Consider the following 22,475-nt stretch of genomic DNA (forward strand, 5'->3'; position numbering starts at 1 on the left):
GCTGGATGCTTTCAGCAGCCTGTCAAACACAGTAGGCCCACGGGGCAGTGAGATCTGCATTCCCTTGTGTGAGTGCTTGGAGGACTTGGAGTAGTAGAGTCGAGTCCTGCGAGCCAGGTCAGACCAGCAGTATCAACACTGCTGCCTGGGTCTTTACCTCAGCTCTTTCCCTAAGCACAGAAATCCTGCCAGGTGCTCATACACATCCGTCCTTGCCACCAAGGGATACAGCTGCAGCCACACGTCCTGGAAGTCAGAGCATGCTTCGTACATACGTTTCTTCATTACAAACAAACAAAAGACTAACCAACTTAAAAAGGCAAGGTGCTAAACAGTTTAGGTGCCTGTACTAGAAACTTCTTGGAATCACGTGGTAGGAGGGAACCCACTCTCACTAGTTGTCCTCTGACATGCACACAAAATAACTACGATACCTACTTTAGGCATTTATTCTTTTAAAGTATGTACGTACATACACGTGGCAAGCATTTAAGAGTTGAGGGATGGGTCATGGGAACAATGCAGAAGACGGTATAGTGTTATGTTTTTCTCTCAACTCACTGTTGCTTCTGCCATTGCCATACTCAGCTAGCCTGTTCCAAAACTTACACAGAGGCAATTTTTAAAGAGCCTTTCTGAAACAATAACCTTTCCTCTTCCAGATCACAAGATTAGAAAAAACATGGACTGCTCTGAGGCACCACTATACCCAAACAGCCATCCTCTATGAAAAGCAGCTTAAGCCCTTCAGCAAAGTCCTGCACGAAGGCAAAGGTGAGCTCGGGAGGGCCCGGTGAGTGCCAGGGCTGCTTCCTAACTCTGCCCTGTGGTAGTGGTTCCTGTCTGTAAGTGCTTTGAACAGGGCGCTTGATGAGGCCCTGTCATCTGCGAGGCCGATGCTGGCTCATGCAATGTTATGATCTCACGGTGGCATTGCACGTACAGATCTGCAGTGGCTACCTGAAACACAGATGACCAGTTTGGTCTGTGACTGTCAACAAAACATGATCTGGAACTTTCTTCCTTGTTCCTCAGAGTCTACATATGTCCCATCAAACAGTGTATCAGTCCCCCTGCTGATGCCTCTTGTGACCTTAATGGAACGCCAGGCTGTCACATTTGAAGGAACTGACATGTGGGAAAAAAATGACGAGAGCTGTGAAATTATGCTCAACCACTTGGCAACAGCTAGATTCATGGCTGAGGCTTCGGAGAGCTACAGGATGAATGCTGAGAGGATCCTGGCAGGTAGGAACTAGTTTCTGGAATCTTCTTTACATAAGGATTAGAATGAAGGAATAAAAGAAAGGACTTGGATGCCCTCAGTAGGAAAAATGACAAATGAGAAAAGACTGAGGTCTGGATACATTTCCTATGTCATTGTTTATTACTTCCTATTTCTGTACTAAGACCATACAAAGAAATGGATCTCATTGTGGGGTGTGTGTGTGTGTGTGTACGCCCGTGTACATATGTGCGTGAGCACACCTGTGTAGAAGCCAGAGGTAACCTCAGAAGTCTTTCTTCTGATACCATACACCCCTTTTTTGAGTCAGCATCACTGGAACTTAGGCTTGCCTGGCCAACAAGTCCCAGGGACCCTTCTATCTGTCTCCCAGTGTGGGGATTAGAAGTACATACTATGCCTGGCATATACATATACCTACACACACACAGACAGACTGTTGAACATTCATCACAGGTGTAGGGGGTGCCGCACTGAGCTACGTGGCAATCCTTAAGGGACACAGAGCATCTAAGTAGGCACCTCGGCACACAGTGGTAAGTGTAGAGGGTGCCACAAAAGTAACCGATTTCTTCAGAGAGGCAGCATGTGGGGATAACTTCCACAAATGGCGGGGGGGGGGTGAGAGTGGGGAGAAGGAATCCACTATTTTTAGTTACTGCTGTGCTGTTTGTCAGGCAGGATCTCATAGACTGGACTGGTCTCAAATTCGATGTACATAAGCAAGGATGCCCTTGAACTTCTTGGTCCCCTGCTTCCAGCTCCTAAGTGCTAGGATCACAGGTGTACGCCACCATGCCTGATTAATGCTGGAGTGAGCCCAGGGCTTCGTGCATGTTAGGTAAACATTGTACCACGTAAGCTATGACTACAGCCCCCTTTACTGATTATTATAACACACAAGTCATTTGACAGAAAGCAAAGATGGGCTGAGTTGGAAATTCTACCCAGAAAGTAAAACCTGAATTCTAGGGGAGCCTAGGAAGATTGTTTTAGGAATCAGTTGCTGGTCCAAGGACTTTAGCCATGGCATTGGGGCGGGGGGTGGCCCTTCAAGACACTGTAGGGGACAGAAAACCCATTCTTTTTTTTTTTTTTCTTCCCTGACACAGGGTTTCTAGTCTTGGCTGTCCTGGACTCCCTTTGTAGACCAGGCTGGCCTCGAGCTCACATTGATTTGCCTGCCTCTGCCTCCCAAGTGCTGGGATTAAAGGTATGTGCCACCACACCTAGCAAAGCCTATTCATTTTAAATGAATGTTGCTACCTCAGAGCCACACTTTACAACTAGATTCTGCATCGTGAGTGTAGTAGTAGTAATACCATATACTTGTTCCTTTTTTCTCTCTCACAGTGCTGGGGGCTACAGGGATGGTTCAGTCAGCATAGGACCTGACATCAGTCTCCAGAATCCATATAAAAAAGCCAGGCATGGTAGTTAGTGTATGTGCGTGTAATCTCAGCAAGCATGGCCTATTTGATGAGTTCCAGGCCAATGAACGAGCCTGTCTCAAAAAAACAAAACAAAACAAAAAAACCCCAGTAAGACAGAAGGCTCCTTACTTTTATGTGTACTCAACGCAAAGTCCTCCCTCAGGTTTGGCAGTGTGACTCAAATAACAAAAGTATACAATTCAATTCAGTAGACATTAAAGCATCTACATTGGATATTATATGATCAATGTATTTGGATGAACTTTGAAAAAAATCACTTTAAAGATGTTTAAAAAAAAAAAAAGAGCTAACACTCTTGTGCCAGGTGGGTAGCGCACGCCTTTAATCCCAGCACTTGGGAGACAGAGGCAGGCAGATTGCTTTGAGTTCGAGGCCAGCCTGGTCTACAAAGTGAGTCTAGGACAGCCAAGGCTACACAGAGAAACTCTGTCTCGAAAAAAACAAAACAAAAAACATAGGCTTATTGTATTACCCAATAATTCTTCCCCCACAGAGATGAAAACAAACACTCACATGGGCTTGTACATGTTGGCGTCACTCACAGCATGTCCATACTAATGCCATTAAGCAGCAACAAACAGAATGTGTTAGTGCTAACATGCCACACACAGCAGCGCACATCACACGCTCCCACTTCTCTCAGACTTGAAGCACAGGAGCAACTAAGCTCCTCAGTGGGTGGGAACAGAGACTAGGTGCCTGTAAGCACCAGGGAACGTCCTACGCTGAGGAAAGCATCCTACAACTACACATTTACTAGCACGAATCAAACCTTACAGCCAAGATAGTGCAGTCACATGGTATGCAGTTGCATCACATGACAGGTAAATCCGGCACCAGTTTCAAACAGCCCCAAACACACCTCACAGACCACAGCCCCACAGCAGACACAGGCTTCAGCATATCTGGCTTAGTGACTTGTGAATTCTTTGAAGCTGGTCAAGTAAGGAGTTCTACATTTTTCTTTGGAAGCTTTTTTTTTTTTTTAAAGAATTCTGAGAGAGGAAGGAGGTCATTTTAATTCTGCTTTAAAGCAAGCTTTCATTCATTTTTGATCTTTTAGTTATAGGCAGAAGGAACTAAACTACCTCTTTTATTTTGACTAGATTTTCACCCGGATGAAGAAATGAGTGAAATCTTGAAGACTGAGTTTCAGATGCGGTTGCTCTGGGGCAGCAAGGGTGCTGAAGTCAACCAGACCGAGAGATATGAGAAGTTCAACCAGATCTTAACCGCTCTCTCTCGTAAACTGGAACCACCTCCTGTAAAGCAGGCCGAGCTGTGAGGACCAACCGGCCCGAGGACCGTGGGCCATTACCTGGAAGCTTCTCCAGTTCTGCTAGGAATGCTTATCACCTGATAAAGTGATAATGTGCAAATCTAACAAGATGCAAGCTTTTAATATCCACAGGATATTAAATGTATAAACTGCACAGAGCACACTTATTTATGAATTGTTTAAAATTACTACTGATTTTTAAATGAATGGTAATTTATTAAGATAACTATTGCTAATGTTGATCAGCAAATTTAAGACATAGCTATGTTGCTGGTTGTTTAATATCATGGTATTTGACCATTCTTAGTTTTAATTCCATGTCAGATAAATGTAAATAAAGACATTTAAGAGAAAAGCATGAAACACTGCAGAAGGTATCAGTTATATGATATTCTTTGAATATGAACTGTAAATAGTCATGAGTGAAAATATATCTTTTTGTGAAATAACTGCATCCTGTTTCTTTAATACTGATTCAACTTAGCAATTCTAACTCGGGAACTTTCTTCCACATCTGATGTTAAGCCAGAATGAACAGAAGTGGCTTGCAGGTGTAAGGGCTGCGCTGTGGAGACAGCGTGAACAGTGAGCCAAGGGAGCTCTGCTTCTACAGCCCTGGGTCAAACTCAAAGATGGCAGCTGCCACTCTCTTCCATGACGCAACTGGTCTAGCATGGTGACCCCTGGAGAGCCCGCCCAGGCACACTTGGAGCAATGCTTTCCTGTGCATAGTTCCTCCGGTGCCCCGCAACCCTGTGTGTTGGTTACTTTCTGTTGTAATAAAGGCTTTAATTTTGGCTTATGGTTCCAGAGGGACAGAGGAGACATGGAAAGAGTCGGGCAGAGGACAGCAGTAAGACGCCTCAGTCACATTTTCATCTGCAAACAGGGAACAGGAGGTAGGGTGAGACCATTAAAACAGCCCAACCCAGTGGCGTATTTTCACCTCCTACAGGTTCCATGACCTTCTGTGACCTTCCCAAACAGCACTAACTTGGGATGGAGAGCTCAAATACATGAACTGTTCGGGGACAGTGCCACACCGATCTCCATGAGAAGGCAAAGCCTAACACTTTTAGAGTATATGGTATCTGCTATCCTTTAAATCAACCAAGAGTATACAGAAAAAGCCTGTGAACTAATCTTTTCCTCAAGCTGACAAATACATAAATCTTGAAGGCTCATTTTCAAGGTTCTGGTTCCCCCAAAAGAATACTGTCTAATGTTGAAATACACTCTCCATTTTTCCATTGTAAAAACTTGAGAATACAAGATTTCAAAATATTCTGCCACCACCAGCTATCGAACAGTTACCTATTTGTTTTCCTATCTTTGTTTGAGACAGTCTCACTATATAGTCCTGGATGGCCCAGAATTCACTATGTGACCAGGATAGCCTTGAATTGACAAGAGACCCACTTGCCTTTGACTCCAAGTGCTAGGATTAAAGGTGTGTGCCATCCCACCTGGCTTGTTTTCCTACATTTTAAATATTTACATCACACCAAGTTTTACAGCCATAAAACAAGTCATAAAGGTTTTTTCACAATATTAAATAGTTCTTAAAGTAATGATGGATTGGTTACAGATATTACTCTAGCTGCGTGGTAGTGGCACACACCTTTAATCCCAGCACTTGTGAGGCAGAAGCAGAGGCAGACAGATCGCTGTGAGTTCCAGGCCAGCCTGGTCTCTAAAGCGAGTCCAGCATAGTCACAGCTACAGAGAGAAACCCTGTCTTGAAAAATCAAAACCAAAAATCAAAAGCCAAAAAACAGATATTACTCTATAGCATGGCCATCTTAAATACAATGTTCTAATTTGCTTTTTGTTGCGGTGATAAAAGTACTGATTAAAACAAACTTGGGTTGGAAAGGGTTATTACAACTTACGGGCTAGCGTCCATCAGCAATGGAAGCCAGGGCAGGAACTCAATGCAGGAACCTGGAGGCTAGAACCTGATACAGAGGCCGTGGAGGAACTGCTTTGCTTCCTGCTTTGGCATTCTTACACAACTCAGGACCATCTGACTGAGGTGGCACCACCTACAGCACGCTAGGTTCTTCCACATCGACCATTAATCAAGAAAATGTCCCACAGGTCAATGTGAGGAAGACAATGCCTCAGCTGGGGTTCCCTCTTCTTGGGTGACTCTTTTTCTGTCAAGCTGACAATGTAAGGAGCACATCTGCTATAGAAGCAAGCATGAGACTATTTGTGGTCAGTTTAATGCAAGTGTTAGTTGTATTACAGCAACACAACTGTTAGCCACTTAGTCTCAAATCCTAGACTCTTTATTTCCATTGTTACAACCTACAATCATTAGAGCCTGCCACCTCCTAAAGGTGCTATTGCACTTGTGTGTGTAAATGCGCATACTATATGTCGTTTGTGTGTGTGCAAGTGTGCTTGTTAGCATGTGAAGGGTCAATGCTGAGTGTTTTGCACCATTGCTTTTTAAAAAAATGTTTCTGATAGTCTTTCACTGTACATGAGCTTCAAAATCTACCTGTCTCCATGCCTGGCTTTATGTGGGTGACGAGGAACTCAGGTCCCATATTTATACACCAGGAATTCTGTAGGCTGAGTCATTCAGCTACCTCCTCAACATTTATTTGGTTTTTATAAGAAAGGGTGTCACCAGGCGTGGTGGCACATGCCATTAATCCCAGCACTTCCAGGCTAGCCTAGTTTATAAGGCAAGTCCAGGACAGCCAAGACTACACACAGAGAAACCCCGCCTCAAAGGGGGGGGGGGTAGGGGAGAAAGGAAGAAAGGGTCTCATGTAGCCCAGGCTGTACTCTAGCTCGCTGTGTACCCAAGGATGACCCTGAACTTCACCTTTTCTGCTTCCACCTTACAAATGCTGGGATTACAGGCGTGTGCTAGCATGTCCAACATACATTAATCGATGGGGTGCGGAAGCAATTCTACTAATGTTAGGGACAAGATAAAGCTGTCCCCTCTCTCCATATCTGTTCAATATAGTACTTGGAGCTCTAGCTAAAGCAATAAGACAACTAACAGAGACCAAGGGGATACAAATTTGAAAGGAAGATGTCAAAGTTTTTGCATATTTGCAGATATGGTAGTATACATAAGTGACCCTAAAAATTTTACTAGGAAACTCCCACAGCTGATAAACACCTTTGGCAAAGTGGCTGGATTAAAAAAAAAAATGTAATAACATCTTGGTATAACTCTAACCACGCAAGTGAAAGACCTGTATAACAAGAACGTGAAGTTCTTCATGTAGAAGAACAAAAATAAAATGTATCACCCTGAACGAAACTCAAGTCCAAGTGGATCAAAGACCACGGCACAAAACCAGATACACTAAATCAGATAAAAGAAAAAGTGGGGAATAGCTTTGAACACACTGGTACAAGAGACCACTTCCTGAACAGAACACTAATAGCTCAAGCACTAAGATCAACAATTAATAAAAGGGACCTCATGAAGCTGAAAAGCTTCTGTAAGGCAAAAAGCACACTGTCTAAAGGCCAAACTGACAGCCTACAGAATGAAAAGATCTTCATCAACACTACATCTGACAGAGGGCTGATATGCAAAATAGATAAAGAACTCAAGAAGTCAGACACCAACCAACCAAATAACCCAATTAAAAAATGGGGTTACAGAGCCAAACAGACAATTCTCAACAGAGGAATTTCTAATGGCCAAAAAACACTTAAAGAAATGTCTAAAATCTTTAGCCACCAGGGAATTGCAAATCAAAATGAGTCTGAGATTCCATCTTAAACCCATCAGATGGCTAAGATAAAAAACTCAAGTGAGAGCACATGCTGGCGAGGATGTGGAGAAAGGGGAACACTCCTCCATTGCTGGCAAGAGTGCAAACTTGGACAACCACTTTGGAATCAATCTGGAAGTATCTCAGAAAAATGGGAATAATGCTACCTCAAGACTCAGATATACCACTCCTGGGTATATGTCCAAAAGATGCCCCACCATACCACAAGGACATTTGCTCAACTATATTTATTCATAGCAGCTTTATATGTAATAGCCAGAAATAGGAAACAACCTAGATGCCCTTCAACCAAAGAACAGATAAATATGGTACATTTATACAATGGAATATTACTCAGCTATTAAAAACAATGATATCATGAGCTTTGTAGGCAAATGGAGGAAAGAAAAGATCATCCCGAGTGAGGTAACCCAGACCCAGAAAGACAAACATGGTATGTACTTACTTATAAGTGGATACTAGCCAGAAAGTACAGGGTAGCCCTCCTATGATCCATAGGCCCAAAGAAGCTAACAAGGAGGGGCCAAAGGGTGAATCTCACTGAGAAGGGGAAACAGCCTTGGAGTGGGTGGGTGGGTGGAGGGAAGGGAAGGGGACTGGGGTGGGGGAGACTAGGAAGGGGAGCAGGAGGGATAAAGTGGGGGGGGGGGAGTATAAAGGGACATTACTGGTTGAGAGAACTGAAATTGGGTGGGTGGGGGGCATCTCTGGGAGGAGCCAGAAACCTAGGACAATGGAAACTCCCAGGAATCTGTGAGGGTGACCCTACCTAAGCCTCCTAGCAACAAGGGATATGGAACCTGAAAAGGTCATCTAGTGTAAGCAGAAAAAACTTGCAATGGAGGGATGGGGACACCAATCCACTCACAAGAACAGATGGGCTTACCATCTGTCCTGCCTACAAGATGTGCAGGGGTGAAGATGGAGCAGAGACTGAAGGAAGGGCCAACCAATGACTGGCCTGGCTTGAGACCCTTGCTGTGAAAGAGAGCCCACCCCTGACACTATTAATGATATTCTGCTGTAACTGAAGACAGGTACCTAGCCTAACTATCACCTGAGGGGCTTCACCCAGAAACTGATGGAAACAGGTGCAGAGACCTACAGCTATCATTAGGTGGAGCTTGGGGAATCCTGTGGAAGAGGGGGGAGAAAGGATTGAAGGAGTTAGAGAGGTCAAGGACAAGACAAGAAAACCTTCAGAACCAACTAACCAGAGCTCATAGAGACTGAACCACCAAAGAGACGCGTGGGACTGACCCAGGCCCTCTGCACATATGTAACAGCTGTGTAGCTGGGTCTTCAGCAGGGACTCTTAAGAGCAGGGGCAGGGGCTGTCTCCCACTCTGTTGCCTGACTCTGGGTCCCTTTCCCTTAGTCGGGCTGCCTTGTCTAGCCACAATAGGAGTAGATGCCCTAGTCCTACTGCAACATGATAGGCCAGGGCTAGTTGGTATCTCCGGGAGGCCTCCCCTTTTCTGAAGAGGAAGGGAGGATGGGTGTGAGGAAAGGTAAAAGGGAGGGACTGGGGGAGAGGAAGGGGAAACTGCTATGTAAAGTAAATTTTTTAAAAATCATGGTAAATTTAAAAAAAAAGTGAAACAAACAAAAGTCCTTTCACAAAAGAACCCTAAATAATTGTTAAGGTTTTTGTTTCTTTTTTTAAATGCACTCTTTTGAGCTCAATGATAGAGAAACCATCTTGGAACACTCCCTGCCCTCCTCAACCCTAAAAGGTACAACAAAGCCAAATCACCTCTTAAAGTTAGCCCAACAATGGAAGGATGTCTTAGAGGATTTGAAGTTGAAATGTCCCCATAAATGGGGATCCTACTTACTAAATGGGTTGTGAGGGAACATCTTATCTACATAGGGAGGATACTTGATTACCGGATTCTGGCTCCCCAAAGACAGAACCAAAATACATTTATGCAAATATTGAGGAGGGAGCTTTAGTAGAATTGACTTACATGATGACTGCCAGGCTATCTGCACACTCCAAATGTCTCAGAATCGGGAAAGCCAACGGTGTAACTTTCAGTCGAGGGCCAAGGCCTAAGATGCTGGGAGGCCCGGTTATCAGCAGCAGCAGTCCAGAGGAGGAGTCCTGAAGCTCAAGGGCAGGAGAAGCACGCCAGCTCGAGAAGAATCCACTGTTCTCTCTGCTCCTGTTCTGTCTGAACATACTAAGGCTGAATTTTTCCCACCAACCACATGCCGGCCTCTAGAAACAACCCGACATACTCAGTTCTACTTCCCTCCCTGTGTGCTAGCTCTCCCTTAGTCCAGGCAAACTGACACCAACACCAACATCCACACCACAAAATATGCCTGTCTCCACATACAACTCCGAGGGGGTTAAAAAACAAAACAAAACAAAACAAAACAAAACCTACCCTTCAGTGAGGTTGTTTCTTTGTTGTTTTTGTATTTCTGGTTTTTCAAGACAGGGTTTCTCTGTGTAGCTTTGGCTGTCCTGGATTCACTTGTAGACCAGGCTGGCCTCGAACTCACAAAGATCCACCTGCCTCTGCCTCCCAAGTGCTGGGACTAAAGGCGTGCGCCACCATGCCCAGCTTCCAGTGAGGTTTTGCAGCCACTGTTCTCACATATAGCTCTTGATAAAACTTTGATATATTATCAAAATCAAGATATTGGTTTATGGTGATCCCACATTAATGTAGCATACTAGACAGATATAAAAGCTCACTATGAAGCTACAGTTAAAAATAAACTATTGTTATGAAGTCAACAACGCTACTCAGTGGGGGAAAGGATGACTTCCTTTAAATTCTTAAACAACTAGCTAAGCAAACAAACAGGAAAAAAGTGGTTCTGGGTAATACCACAATCATAGTCCAGATGAACTAGCCTGCATGTAAAAGGCAAAACCTGACAGCACTTTCAGAATACAGATTATCTTTCTTTTACCTTAGGTAACTAAGGATGCTAAAATTTTATTTTTCTGTGCATGGTGGGGTTGGTTTGTGTAGTTGAACATAAGTCCATGGAGGCCAGGAGAGCCCAATCCCCTGGAGCCAGAGGAACAGGTAGTTGTGAGCTGTCTGACACGGGTGCTGAGAGAAATCAACTAAGTGCTCTGCAACAGCAGCTCCTGCTTGTAACTGCTAAGCCTTATCTCTCCAGCCCAACTAAGTTTTCTTAAAGTAGATTTTAAAAAAACATAGTTACAAGTAGTTGATATGAATTAAAACAGACTTCGTCAAAAGAATAATTGGGGGTGGGGAGCTGGAGAGATGGCTTAGCATTTAAGAGCACTGGCTGCTCTTTCAAAGGTTAATTCCCAGGAACTACATGGGGGCTCACAAAAATCCATAATGGGTGATGTCCTCTTCTGTCATGCAGGCATACATGCCTGCACTCACACTCACATACATAAAAAATAACTGAGGAAAAATAGACATCACCACACATAAAACTGACAAAAGACTGATATGATGGGCACCCTCCAAGCAGGTCCCAATGCTCCTTGCCTTCTGCTACTGACACCCACACCATGCTAGGGCTGGTCACTGCCACCACGCGCATAGGAAAGATGTAATAACATTACATCACACCTGAGACTGGGATACAAGACGACTTCAGCCTCCATCGTGGCTCTTCCTTGTCTTGGAGCACGCACTGTAAGATGCTACCCTGACAGTACGCCAGGGGAAAGGCCCATGTGGTAAGGGACAGAGTCCAACAAGGAACTGGACCCTCGGGACAATCTAAGAGTGGCCTTACAGTGGGTTTTTCAGTCCCAGGCAAGTCTTTAAAAGCAACACCCATGAGAAAGTCTGAGTCAAAACCAGGCATCTATGTCATGCATGTAGCTGCTGTGTGCTTACTAGTACAAACAAATTAAACAATTAGCATCCTCAGTACACTAACAACTCCCAAGAAAGACAACCAACCAAAGGGAAAGAAAGGTCAAAGATTAAAAATGGACTTTTCACAGAAGGGGAAACAGCAGACATGTAAAGATGCCCAATATGAGTAATCAGAGGAACTCAAACTACATTGGACTTTCACGTCCTCTGAACGGAAAGATTAGAATGCCTGACTCACAATAATGTCCTCTGAACGGAAAGATTAGGATGCCTGACTCACAAGGGTGGGTAAGGATGTGGAACAAGTAACCCTTACACTAAAAATTACTAGAATGCAAAAGTACAGTAAATTTGGAGTGGAAAAGTGACATTACTTTTAAAATTGAAAATTAATTTAACACTGCTTTATTGCAGTGAAGAGACACCCTGACTGAGGCAACTTATAAAAGAAAGCATTTAATTAGAGGCTTGATTACAGTTTCAGGTTAGTCCAGCCAGAAGCACGGTGGCAGGCAAGCAAGAACGATGCATGGAGCAGTAGCTGAGGGCTCACAGCGGATCCCCAAGTCGCCGGCAGAGAGACTGGGCCTGCTGCAGGCCTTTGACACCTCAGAGCCCAAGCCTAGTGCCACGCCTCCTGATCCTTCCTAAAGAGCCGGCCAACTACAGACCACGCATTCAAATACGTGAGCATATGGAGACCGTTCTCATTCAAACTCTACAAAAATATAAATTAGGAATGCCACTATACCTAGTCTATACCTACATATTTCAGAGAAAGCCCAGCGTCAGTAAATGCATATGTGAATACTCTCAAGCAACATATTCAGACTAGACAAAGCTCAGGAAATAGCCAACGTCCACCAACGGTGGGTAAATGTGTATTTAGGTAATAGTGGACTATACACAGTAAAATCAACTATGCATGTTAAATGGATAACCTTACGGTGAGCCTTGGGTAAAATGGCCACACCTGAAATGCAACTAACGTGGATACCATGTAGAGTTTCTGGGCTGGGCCACATGAGTAGGGACTTACCTGCTTCACAGTAAGATTTTCCTGAGTTACTGAGCAGTATGGAGTGTTTCAGCACTTAGCACTTACTATGGCTACGCACGAGTACACACAGCATGAACACTGGCTCTGCTCACATGGAACAGCTCTACAAAATCACCTATCCAGGGCAATCCATTTGAAAGACCCACAAAGAAACACAAAACTTAAATGCAAGATAATGGTTCTTCATAGAAGAGGGGGTGATAGTAGTTTTCTACTTGTTGTGTGGCAGATGCTTATTCAGTGATTCAACACCCCACACCCCAACACACACACACTTCCCTTAGAAATTCTCCTAAGGGTTGACATTCTGGGTTACCAAATGAGCTTGTTAATAAAAGCTCCCATTCTTTATACCATCTCACAAAGATGAGAAACCTTGTCACAATGAAATGGTGCTGAAATCAAGATGCTAAGTATGTGTCTAAGACTTCAACGGCACCAGACAATGAGGCTTTGATTTCTTAGGAACCTGAGCCAGTTAGTTACCTAATAAATGTCCCCTGAATGTGACATTATGTAGTGCCTTTAAGGGTTGCTGTCAAACACATCAGAAATTACTCTCCAAAATTTGTCTATTTCCCAATCCCTTGGCGTCTATTTTCTATGATCTCTGTAACTGCCAACAGTGGTGACGGCTGATCTTGTTGTCAACGTCACCACATCTGGAATCAACTAAAATCCAAGCAACTGAGAACAGGCAGCGTGAGGGGTCTTCTTGATTGGATCATCTGAGGCTGGAGGGCCCAACCGAAACTTGAGCCATACCTGGCGGCAGCCCACATAAAAGGACACAGAAGGAAGCTTTCGGTTTTTGACTGCTCGCCCTCACTTTGCCAAGTTCCCCTCTCTCCTGCTGCTGAGGCAGTCCTTTGCTGGTATTAGAACCTACTACCTGAGGATTCCAGCAGGGTCCAAAAATGAGCAGACATCCACCGAACAACGACTGGATCCTTGGCCTCTCCATTGAGGACCATACACAGTTGGACTAATCAGGTGGCAGCCTGATCAGAGAGAGTCTCCTCCAGTGAATCTCCATTTAATACATATTACAAATTCATTCCATCAGTTCTGTTCCTCCTGAGAAGCCTAACTAATACAGTGACATCTTCTTTTGTTAAGTGTTATAAAGTTGTTTTCTTCCCCTAGAAGTGGGATTTGACTTCCTTCAGCATAGCTCAGTTAAACACTTTTTTCATCCTCTTGGACATTTATCCCATCCCCTTTTCTAAAACTTCTGTTCACCAAGCCGTATGCCTGACAACATTTTGCTGCTATTGTTATTGTTTTGCATCTGTCTACTTCCAAACTCAGTGTTGGTCTTTCAATTTTCACTGTCTTACAATCCCACCCAGCCTCTCACTGCTCAGAATGTCTCCTGAAGTTTTATTCCTTTGGGCTTCTGAAAGCCTGCAGTCATGGTTGGGCCTTTTTAGAAGCTTCTCTTCTGCAATCAGACTTCCTGAAAGTTAAAGATAATGTGCCACTACTTGCACCAACTGCTCTTTTTCCACGCATCTTCTTTTCCCAGGAAGCACAGATGCTCTGCAGCTAGTCAGGAAGGAAATGCTAGCCATTGTGCAGTAGCCAGATGAGACTATGTGGTTCAGGGCCAGCTCTTATGGATGGATGCAGAGGAGAAGATGGGGCCAAAGAAAGTCTGTACCATATGGCTACTGCTGAGTTAACATAAACAAAAGTGATTACAATCCACTCCAATTAAACATCTCCTCTTTCCTCTGCGAAAGCTTGGGAGAAACTAAAAACCAGAATAAAGTACCTAAAATGGCTTCCCGAAAGGCTATTCCACTTTAGGGATTTTGCATCTACTTTGTGTTATCTGTATCACACTTAAGAACAGACGTTTCGTGTCTCTTTGGCTCAAACAGCAGTAAAAGATAAATACACATTTTAACTGACCATGAAAAGATTGTTTTATTCCATGAAAATATTCTCAACAGAGAACACTATAATAAACAAGGCATTTTACCATTAAGAAACCAATATGTGCACAAAGGGTGAAAATTACTGCAAAATTAAAAGATTTCTTTTAGAAAGCTCACATGTTCAAAGTTTAGGAATGACTTAAGAATGACTTAAACTGTGCAAGTACAAGCGTCATTTTTAATTTTACAACCCAGATAGAGGTTGCACTACACTACTACTTCAGGGAACTTTCCTCCTATGGAAACAAACCCCAGCTTTAGGAAAACACACAGTAGCTCAAAAAGAACAGTTCTTACAAGAAAGCTTTCAACTCCACCCTCTGTGATTGTTAGCCAGAAAAACGTAAGCACTCCAGGCTTTGTACAGAGACAAACACAGCCAGGTCACATTTCCTTGTCATTGCTAACTTCTGAAATAAAAATAGCACTACTTTTAAAAACTACTTTATGTAGTCTGTCAGTATAGAATAATGTCACATTATATAAATAACCCTGTAACGAGATTTAGTATCTAAAACTGTATAGTTTACTAGCCTCAAAAGTAATACACTATATGTCAGCTGCGTAACAGTGGTGTACTTGATCTTATGAAGGCATTAATGTTCACACAATTGTCATTCAGCTTTAGTATAACTGGTAGTATGATCCAAATAGCACTGGAAAAAATTATTAAAGCAGTCATACAGTTTCTAAAATATTGCTTGAAATCCAATAATACACAGAACATTTCACATTCTCTTTCTCCCCTCAAAACAGTAAATAATCAGATTAATGGAGCTTCAGTGGTACAAATAGCCCTCCCACCCCACCCACCTCCCTGTTACAAGACCACTAGGAAATTAGCTCAGATACAAGTCATTAACAGAATCACAAATGTGAGGCAGGACAACATGAGCAACGAGGGCACTAATGACAACTGTATTTACAAGTACAAACATACAGAAATTTCCATTTTACAAGTAAAAGTGCACATAGATCATTACAAAGTTTCACTAAATTTTATCTGATTCAAACAAAAGCATCACTTGGAAACAGACTATCATTGTAATAATCAAATGAGATCGTCATCACTCCGTTAAAAGATGATGGGGGGAGGTCCATCGAACTTCTCATAAATACACTGATGAAAGCAAAATGGACTTGGACAGGTCTTTAGTTTGATGCATAAATTTGAAGATGCACCACTGCACATGGTAGAGCTCTAGAAGCCCCCTACCGAGGCTACATCACAGCTGCGACAGAGCCGCAGTTAGAGGAGGAGCACTGACTGGCACATAAAGCCCTTTGTGGGATACTGTAGTGGTAGTGTTGGCAATCAACAGATTTAGGCACTCGAGTTTAAGGCAGCATTTGAATGGAAGCAGCTGACTTTTGACAACAGTCCCTTCGGTGGTGCATATCCTGTGTTATTATGCCAGGAGTTCAGTGCTGACCAGACTCTCCCAGACTGAGGTGCTGAAGACGTGTCACATTTCAGAGTCTTTAACTGGGCTGTAGGCTAGAGCAGAGATGTTTTCTTTTTCTTATCATAAATACTTCAGGTTCACAGACTATGTCTTCATAATGCCCAAACTGGAATGTTTGCAGTGGGGAAGATTTAGCAGCATACACAAATACTACGATGGAAACATTAGTGCTGAGATGTCTGACAGTGATTTGCACTACAAATGCAAAATGAAACAAAGGCTTTGACAAGAACAGGGGATTACAAAGACATGCCTGGAAAAATCTAAGCCCAGATCACTCTAGACATGCAACATGATGTTAAGCAAGCACGGAGGTGGTGCAGGCAGACACTGAGACAGGGAAGGGTTCTAACACACAGCGAGTCTAAAAGCCAATTAAAACAGAGCTGGGTGAAGACAGTCCTACTGGACAGCCGGAAGTAAGACAAACTTAAGACAGCTCTGCACTCTTTCAGATTTGGTGGCATCAATAAAATAAATGAAAAAAGCAGTCAGCCATTGCTGGCTTTTTTTTTTTTTCTTCTTCTTCCATGTGAACAACTGTGAACTACGAGTATAAGGACTAGTACTATAATGACTTTTTAATGTATGGAAATGCTAATGAAGTTAGTGGGAAAAAAAACTGCATGCATTCATGCAACTTGCTTCTCTCACTCTCTTTCAGCCTGACAACTCTAATACCCTCCCCCAAAAGCAGCTGCATGTAACCTCCTTCAACATCTTGCCCATTTCCTCAGAAACCCTCTTCAGGAACCTGCAGTCCAGGAGGAAAAAGAAAAAAACAATTACTGAAGACCTTTGGTAAGACCGAAAGGGGCATTCAGTTTAAAGTGTCTGTCCCAAATGTCCTTAAAATTATTTTATAGTCAGCTACTAAAAACACCAGGAACATAAGATGATCAAAGGCCAGTGTTACTTCCCCCTCAACTAACTCGGGTGTGGCTACGTGACTACTACACTGTACAGTTCCTGACTGGACAATGATTCCAACAGATGACTTTGGCGGTACATTGGAAGAAAGAGATCTACTCTGACAGTCAATGGTCCAGCTAAAATGAAGCCCTCAATGGTGCTACAGAGGTCTTCCTCCATCTGAGTACAAAAAGTTTATCCTCTAAGAGTTAGCATTGCCAGCACTTTCCTCCATTCCAGACAGTCCTCCATCTTCACTGAAATAGATTCAATTTCTCCTGTGAGTAACTGCCAAACACTAAACACGAGCACTAATGTAGTATTTCTAAAAGATACTTTCAAGTGAAAAGTACAAGCATAAGATTAGCTTGGAATGAACTTTGTACATCACTAAAAATTACCAGTAAACCTGAAAATACTTTCAGGTCTGAATGATGTTTTATTCGCATACAAGCTCCACCAGGTGACTTATCCTGTGATCCTGAGATGAGCTCATATTAAACAGATTATATACCAGGTATTGGTTTCTTTCTTTAGGAAACCAAGTTAAGAATAGCAAGGAAAATGACTGTCATTTTACCCAATTATCCAACTATTACTTTTCTTCCTAGAACCTGAAGCTATAAACTCAGTTCCTAGGTTGAGCCGCTCCTGGGAATCAGCTTTCTGTAGTCCAGAGTAGGTTTGCTTACTTCAATTCATCAGTCACTGTTGTTTCTGAAGCAAAGGGGACAGGGAACATTCTACCTATGATTCTTGCCTAATAATCAAATCTATTATTTATAAGGCAGAAAAGCACACATCCTTTACACACACTTAGGCAGGACAGAAAGCAAAAGGCATCAACTAAGCTTCCACACCAACATTGCTTAAACAGTAAGGCTTCAGAGTTTCTTTGTAGCAATATTCACACTCTCTGATCAAGCCTGCACTCAGCTCACATAGTGAACAATGCATCAGGATGCCTTAACTTTTTGGTTTTTCTGACCTGTAGAATGTGTTGTCATTTTATGTTATACATGGCACAAAGCAGCCTGGTTAGTTTAGATATAGGTTACTGCACCTTTACTGTTTTTCTCTAGAGTTACATCTATGTATGTTGTGGGAACGTAGCCTTCTTCGCCATTCTGTCTCCGGGCTCTTGTCCATCCATCCCCTTTGTCCTCCTCAATAACGTACAGAACTTCACCTTCCTTCATTGCCAGAGTGCCTTCATTATGCCCTACGGGAAGGTTTTCAAAGCACAAGCAGCATTAAAGCACGACAATAATTTTTATTAAAAGTTAAACACAACATATTAGCAAACATGAAATACTACTAAATTTCATTGTGCCTACATGTAAGAGCCCACTGACTATTACACGCAGCACCCTTTCTGTGATGCTTTCTAGTTTACTCAACACAGCATACACAATCTCATCTGAACTACATAAGAAGCCTGTAAGGCTGGTTACAATCAATCACCTGCTGCAAAACAGATTCAGCAACTGTGCCACTGCACTATGTAACATACATAGCCATTACGTAACAGGCAATCTAGTCACTATTTCACAATTCTAATTCTCCAAATTTGAGCAGCATTCCTATCTAAAAACTTCATGAAGTGGAGGTCAGGAAAATAGTAGGGATAAAGGAGAGTTAGAGAAAGAATATGTGCAGAGGGGATCCTCAGAGAAGGTGGCTAGACAGATCAGCCAGACCAGTGCGCTCTGGGCTCTACTGAAACTCTTTAATAAGGTCAAAGGGCAACTGAGGAAGACTCTTGACATCAATTTCAGGCCTCCATGTAAACAAGCACCCATGTACATATATGTACAAATATGCACATATGTATACCATACATACACATGAAAACAGAAAACCTATTGTGTATATGATAGAGTAAGCATGTGCTACTATTATGCCAGTAAGTGTGGAGATCAGAGGACAACTTCAGCCATCAGTTTCCTTCTACCATATGGGTCCCCAGGATCAAACTTAGGGCCTCAGGAAAGGTGGTAAATGCATTTACTGAGTAGGAGATCTCACTATCACTTTAAATACATTTTCTAAAAATGAAGAGTAACTAAAGACTTCACTTAGCTGTAAGACCAACACATGGAGAAAGGTGTTAAATTATAGAGCATTTCATAACTGCTGATGAATGTATTACTCTGCTCTTCTGTTAGTTGACAAAGAGGACATTTTTTAAAAGAGTACCAGAGAAGGAAAAAACCAAACAAACAGAAAAACTAAAAGTCTACACAGAGAGGCACAATGCCCAAAGCCCGTTCTCCAGCTATCACATCACAGGAGAAGCACTACAGTCAGGAGTTCCCAGTCTTTGGGGCTCTCATCTGATGGGGACCAGCATACAGTTGATAGCAGACAGTTGTGGCTTCTGTCCGCAGCTCTGTACTATTTAGCAACGGAGAGCATGAAGTAGCATCTACAAGCTGTTCACTTTCTGATTAGGGCTACACATTCAAGATGCTTCAGCTCTGTAGGCACTTGTGAGTCTGAATAATATATAGGACCAGGTGAAAATTCTCTATTATCTAGAGTTGGTATTTATATTAGGTCTGGCAAATATAAGACTTTCTTTCAATTCAGTTGTGAGTGTGGAGGTGTTGGTTAAACTATATTTATAACATAGTTAAAACTATTACTAAACCAGGAATATAACTTCCTGACAATGTGTCACTTAGCTAAGGATACTAAAATAAGTGGTGACCTATTTTGACTTTGAGGAACCAATTTTATCAAATATATACTAAGAACATACCATCAAAAGGATAGATAGCTTTGCAGTGTCCAATAGCTGGCAAGGGATCGTCATCTTCAAATTCATCATCAAATTCACTGTGGTGACCATGTTGTTGGGGTGGCCCACGGACTTCTTGGTTTGCATCATCAGTGTAACTTCCCTCAGGGCTAAAAACATTCAAAGTATCTCTGATCAAGTATCACAAAGATGAGAACTCTTTGTGTATTATTTCTAAGTTGATCTCAGAAAAAATTAGGTATCAATGACATATTTCCATATTGAGCCTTATTTTCAAACATCAACTATGTAAATTGCTTATAGTAATACAAAAATAGTCTTTACTTAATTTCTTGGAATAAACACCGAAAAGATTACAATGTTCTAGAGAAAACACTGCTCAGTAAGCACATCTCACCATTACAGGATCTAACGATAAAATGGAACAATAGAGTAGACACTAGCTTTCTAGGGGCACAGATTCCATTAAGGGGCATCTTCAAATTGGGATGAATGTACCCAGATCTACATTCAACCTACAGTGAGGCTATTTGTGATTCAACTCATGAGAAGCCACGAGCACAGCATGTGCATGGAAATGAGCAGTTTACTAGTGGTCCTGCAAATCACCAGCCAGAAGTGCTGTGCCCAGGACTGTCCCAAGAGAAGCTTACTTCCTTTTCTCCTTGAACCTGGAGGAAACTGCAAGCTTAAAAAAAATAAGACAGAGGCTTAAAACAATCTAGCGCAATAGGTAGAGGAAAAAACAAAAACAAAAAACAAACAAACAAACAAACAAATCAACAACAAAACTGGGTTCTAAGAATATTATCTAGGCTGTCCCTTGACTTATTTAATGAAGTCCATTTTTATTCTATGAGAGTACAAGAATTCATTCTGCTACTTAAAACTAAGACTCAAAATTCAAATAATTTCCAATTACGTGAAGAAACTAGTAACTTAGAAAATTCAAAACAATGGATAGAGTGTACATATGTGTACACACACACACACACACACACACACACACACACACACACACACACACACACATACACACCCCTCAGTGGATTTAGCAGCACTCCTAAGAAAGCTAGAAAACCACATTTTTTATTTACACATACTAGAAAAACTAAACCCATTTAACCTGGGTTTTTAACCTAACAACAAAAACCAGTTATCTGTAGCTCTCTCTTGACAAATTAAAGATAAGAGCTCTTTCCTGAAGTGACAGGAGCTAGGCAGGAAGTGCTCAGCCCTGAGACATGTGCAGTGATCAGGTACTCTACCTGACATACACATGCCTGTGACTATGGAGACTACTAGACCACCTCCTTCATCACTAACAACTCTGTACAATGTGCATTTTAATCTCTATTTTGTGTTTTTAGAAAATTGGATTAAGGAAATATAAAAGGTAAACTTTCAAACTATGCTGTATTAGTAGACCAATATCTGATATTAAGCCACTCAAATTTTCTTGAAGATCAAAGCAAGTTTAGTAATATGGTAGAAAAAGACAAAACTGAAGACTTTAAACTAAGGAAGAAATGTCACAAGCAGTATGGAGACCTTGCAAAAAGCTAAGTTGAATACTCTGTCCAAACTAATAAGACTTAGTTCCTTTTCTTCTTTACCAAACTATAAGCAATTTGACACCTTTTTTTTTTTTCCTCCATCATAAGTTATCTAACTCCACAAAAACCTGCAGGGACTCTTCCCCCATCCCTGAGGTACCTAGGCCTGCTAGGTTTTTTTAATTTTGTTTTACTGTTGTTGTCTTTTTTTTTCTTAGCTGCTCAGGGATGTGATAAGCTAGAAATGAACAAGTGAAATTTCCTACTTTACCTACAACCCTTACCTAAGATACAGAACAGTTTCAAAAGACTCAAGTTATTTAACAACATACTTAGTAACATTAAGAAAAACTGAGAGGAAAAAAAGATGAAAATTAAATGATTATTGAAATTAAAAAACAAAACAAAACCCTGACCTTTCTCGCCCCTGTGTCACAAGATGATTTATGTCACTACTGTGTCTTCTGTCTCCTCTCCCACCTGTTTTGCCTTCAACTTCAGAGAGCCATGCCTTCAGAAAAAAACAGACACAGTTCAGTCAAAAAATCCTCTTGTGCTTGCTAGGTTTATGTCAACCTGACACAAGCTAGGGACATTTGGAAGAAGGAACCTTAATTGAGAAAATATCTGCATCAGATTGGCCTGTGCATACAACTATAGTGTATTTTCTTGACTGATAATTAATGTGGAAGAGTCCAGTTCTAATGTGGTGCCACTCCTGGGCTAGCAAGGTGTTATTAAAAAAAAAGCAGCCTCAGTAATTTATGGAGAGCAAGCTAGTGAGCAGCACTCTATGGCCTCTGCATTTGATCCTGCCTCCTGGTTCCTGCCCTGTTTGAGTTCCTGCCCTGATTTCCCACAGCAATGAAGTACGACCCTGGGAGTTGGAAGTTGAAATAAAGCCTTGCCTCAGCAAGTTGTTTGTGATCTAAGTTCAAAAGCTCCTAAGGCACTCTAAATTTAAATGCACTTTGAGACTTTATGGTTCTTAGACAATTTTTATTCCAATGTATACAGTGATAACTTTATAGCTGATTTTTATTTTATTTTGTTTTTCGAAGAGAGGGTTTCTCTGTGGCCCTGGCTGTCCTGGAACTTGCTCTGTAGATCAGGCTGGCCTCAAACTCACAGTGATCTGCCTGCATCTCCTTCCTAAGCACTGGGATTAAAGGTGAGTGCCACCACC

At 42.1% G+C, this 22,475-nt stretch overlaps 2 protein-coding genes across 8 annotated transcripts in view; one reads left to right on the forward strand and one right to left on the reverse strand.

The window, feature by feature from the left end:
- The window catches only part of BCAR3 (BCAR3 adaptor protein, NSP family member), a 239,727-nt gene extending 235,299 nt beyond the window's left edge, over positions 1–4,428 (forward strand). For all 5 annotated transcript variants that reach the window (XM_084757815.1, XM_084757816.1, XM_084757818.1 and 2 more), the window contains 3 exons: positions 663–774; positions 1,036–1,248; positions 3,807–4,428. In XM_084757815.1, coding sequence (XP_084613941.1) covers positions 663–774; positions 1,036–1,248; positions 3,807–3,985 — 504 coding nt within the window. In that variant the 3' untranslated portion in view covers positions 3,986–4,428. The remainder of the gene's footprint in view (positions 1–662; positions 775–1,035; positions 1,249–3,806) is intronic.
- A 10,126-nt stretch (positions 4,429–14,554) lies between these two features.
- Positions 14,555–22,475, reverse strand: part of FNBP1L (formin binding protein 1 like) — a 77,818-nt gene continuing 69,897 nt past the window's right edge. For 2 of the 3 annotated variants that reach the window (XM_084756043.1, XM_084756045.1), the window contains 3 exons: positions 21,706–21,800; positions 19,734–19,882; positions 14,555–18,191 (listed from right to left, as the gene is read on the reverse strand). In XM_084756043.1, the coding sequence (XP_084612169.1) occupies positions 18,013–18,191; positions 19,734–19,882; positions 21,706–21,800 (423 nt within the window). In that variant the 3' untranslated portion in view covers positions 14,555–18,012. The remainder of the gene's footprint in view (positions 18,192–19,733; positions 19,883–21,705; positions 21,801–22,475) is intronic. The other variant, XM_084756044.1, reaches the window with a different exon arrangement.

The sequence above is a fragment of the Acomys minous genome (assembly GCF_964271855.1).
Source record: "Acomys minous genome assembly, chromosome: 14".
NCBI lineage: Eukaryota > Metazoa > Chordata > Mammalia > Rodentia > Muridae > Acomys > Acomys minous.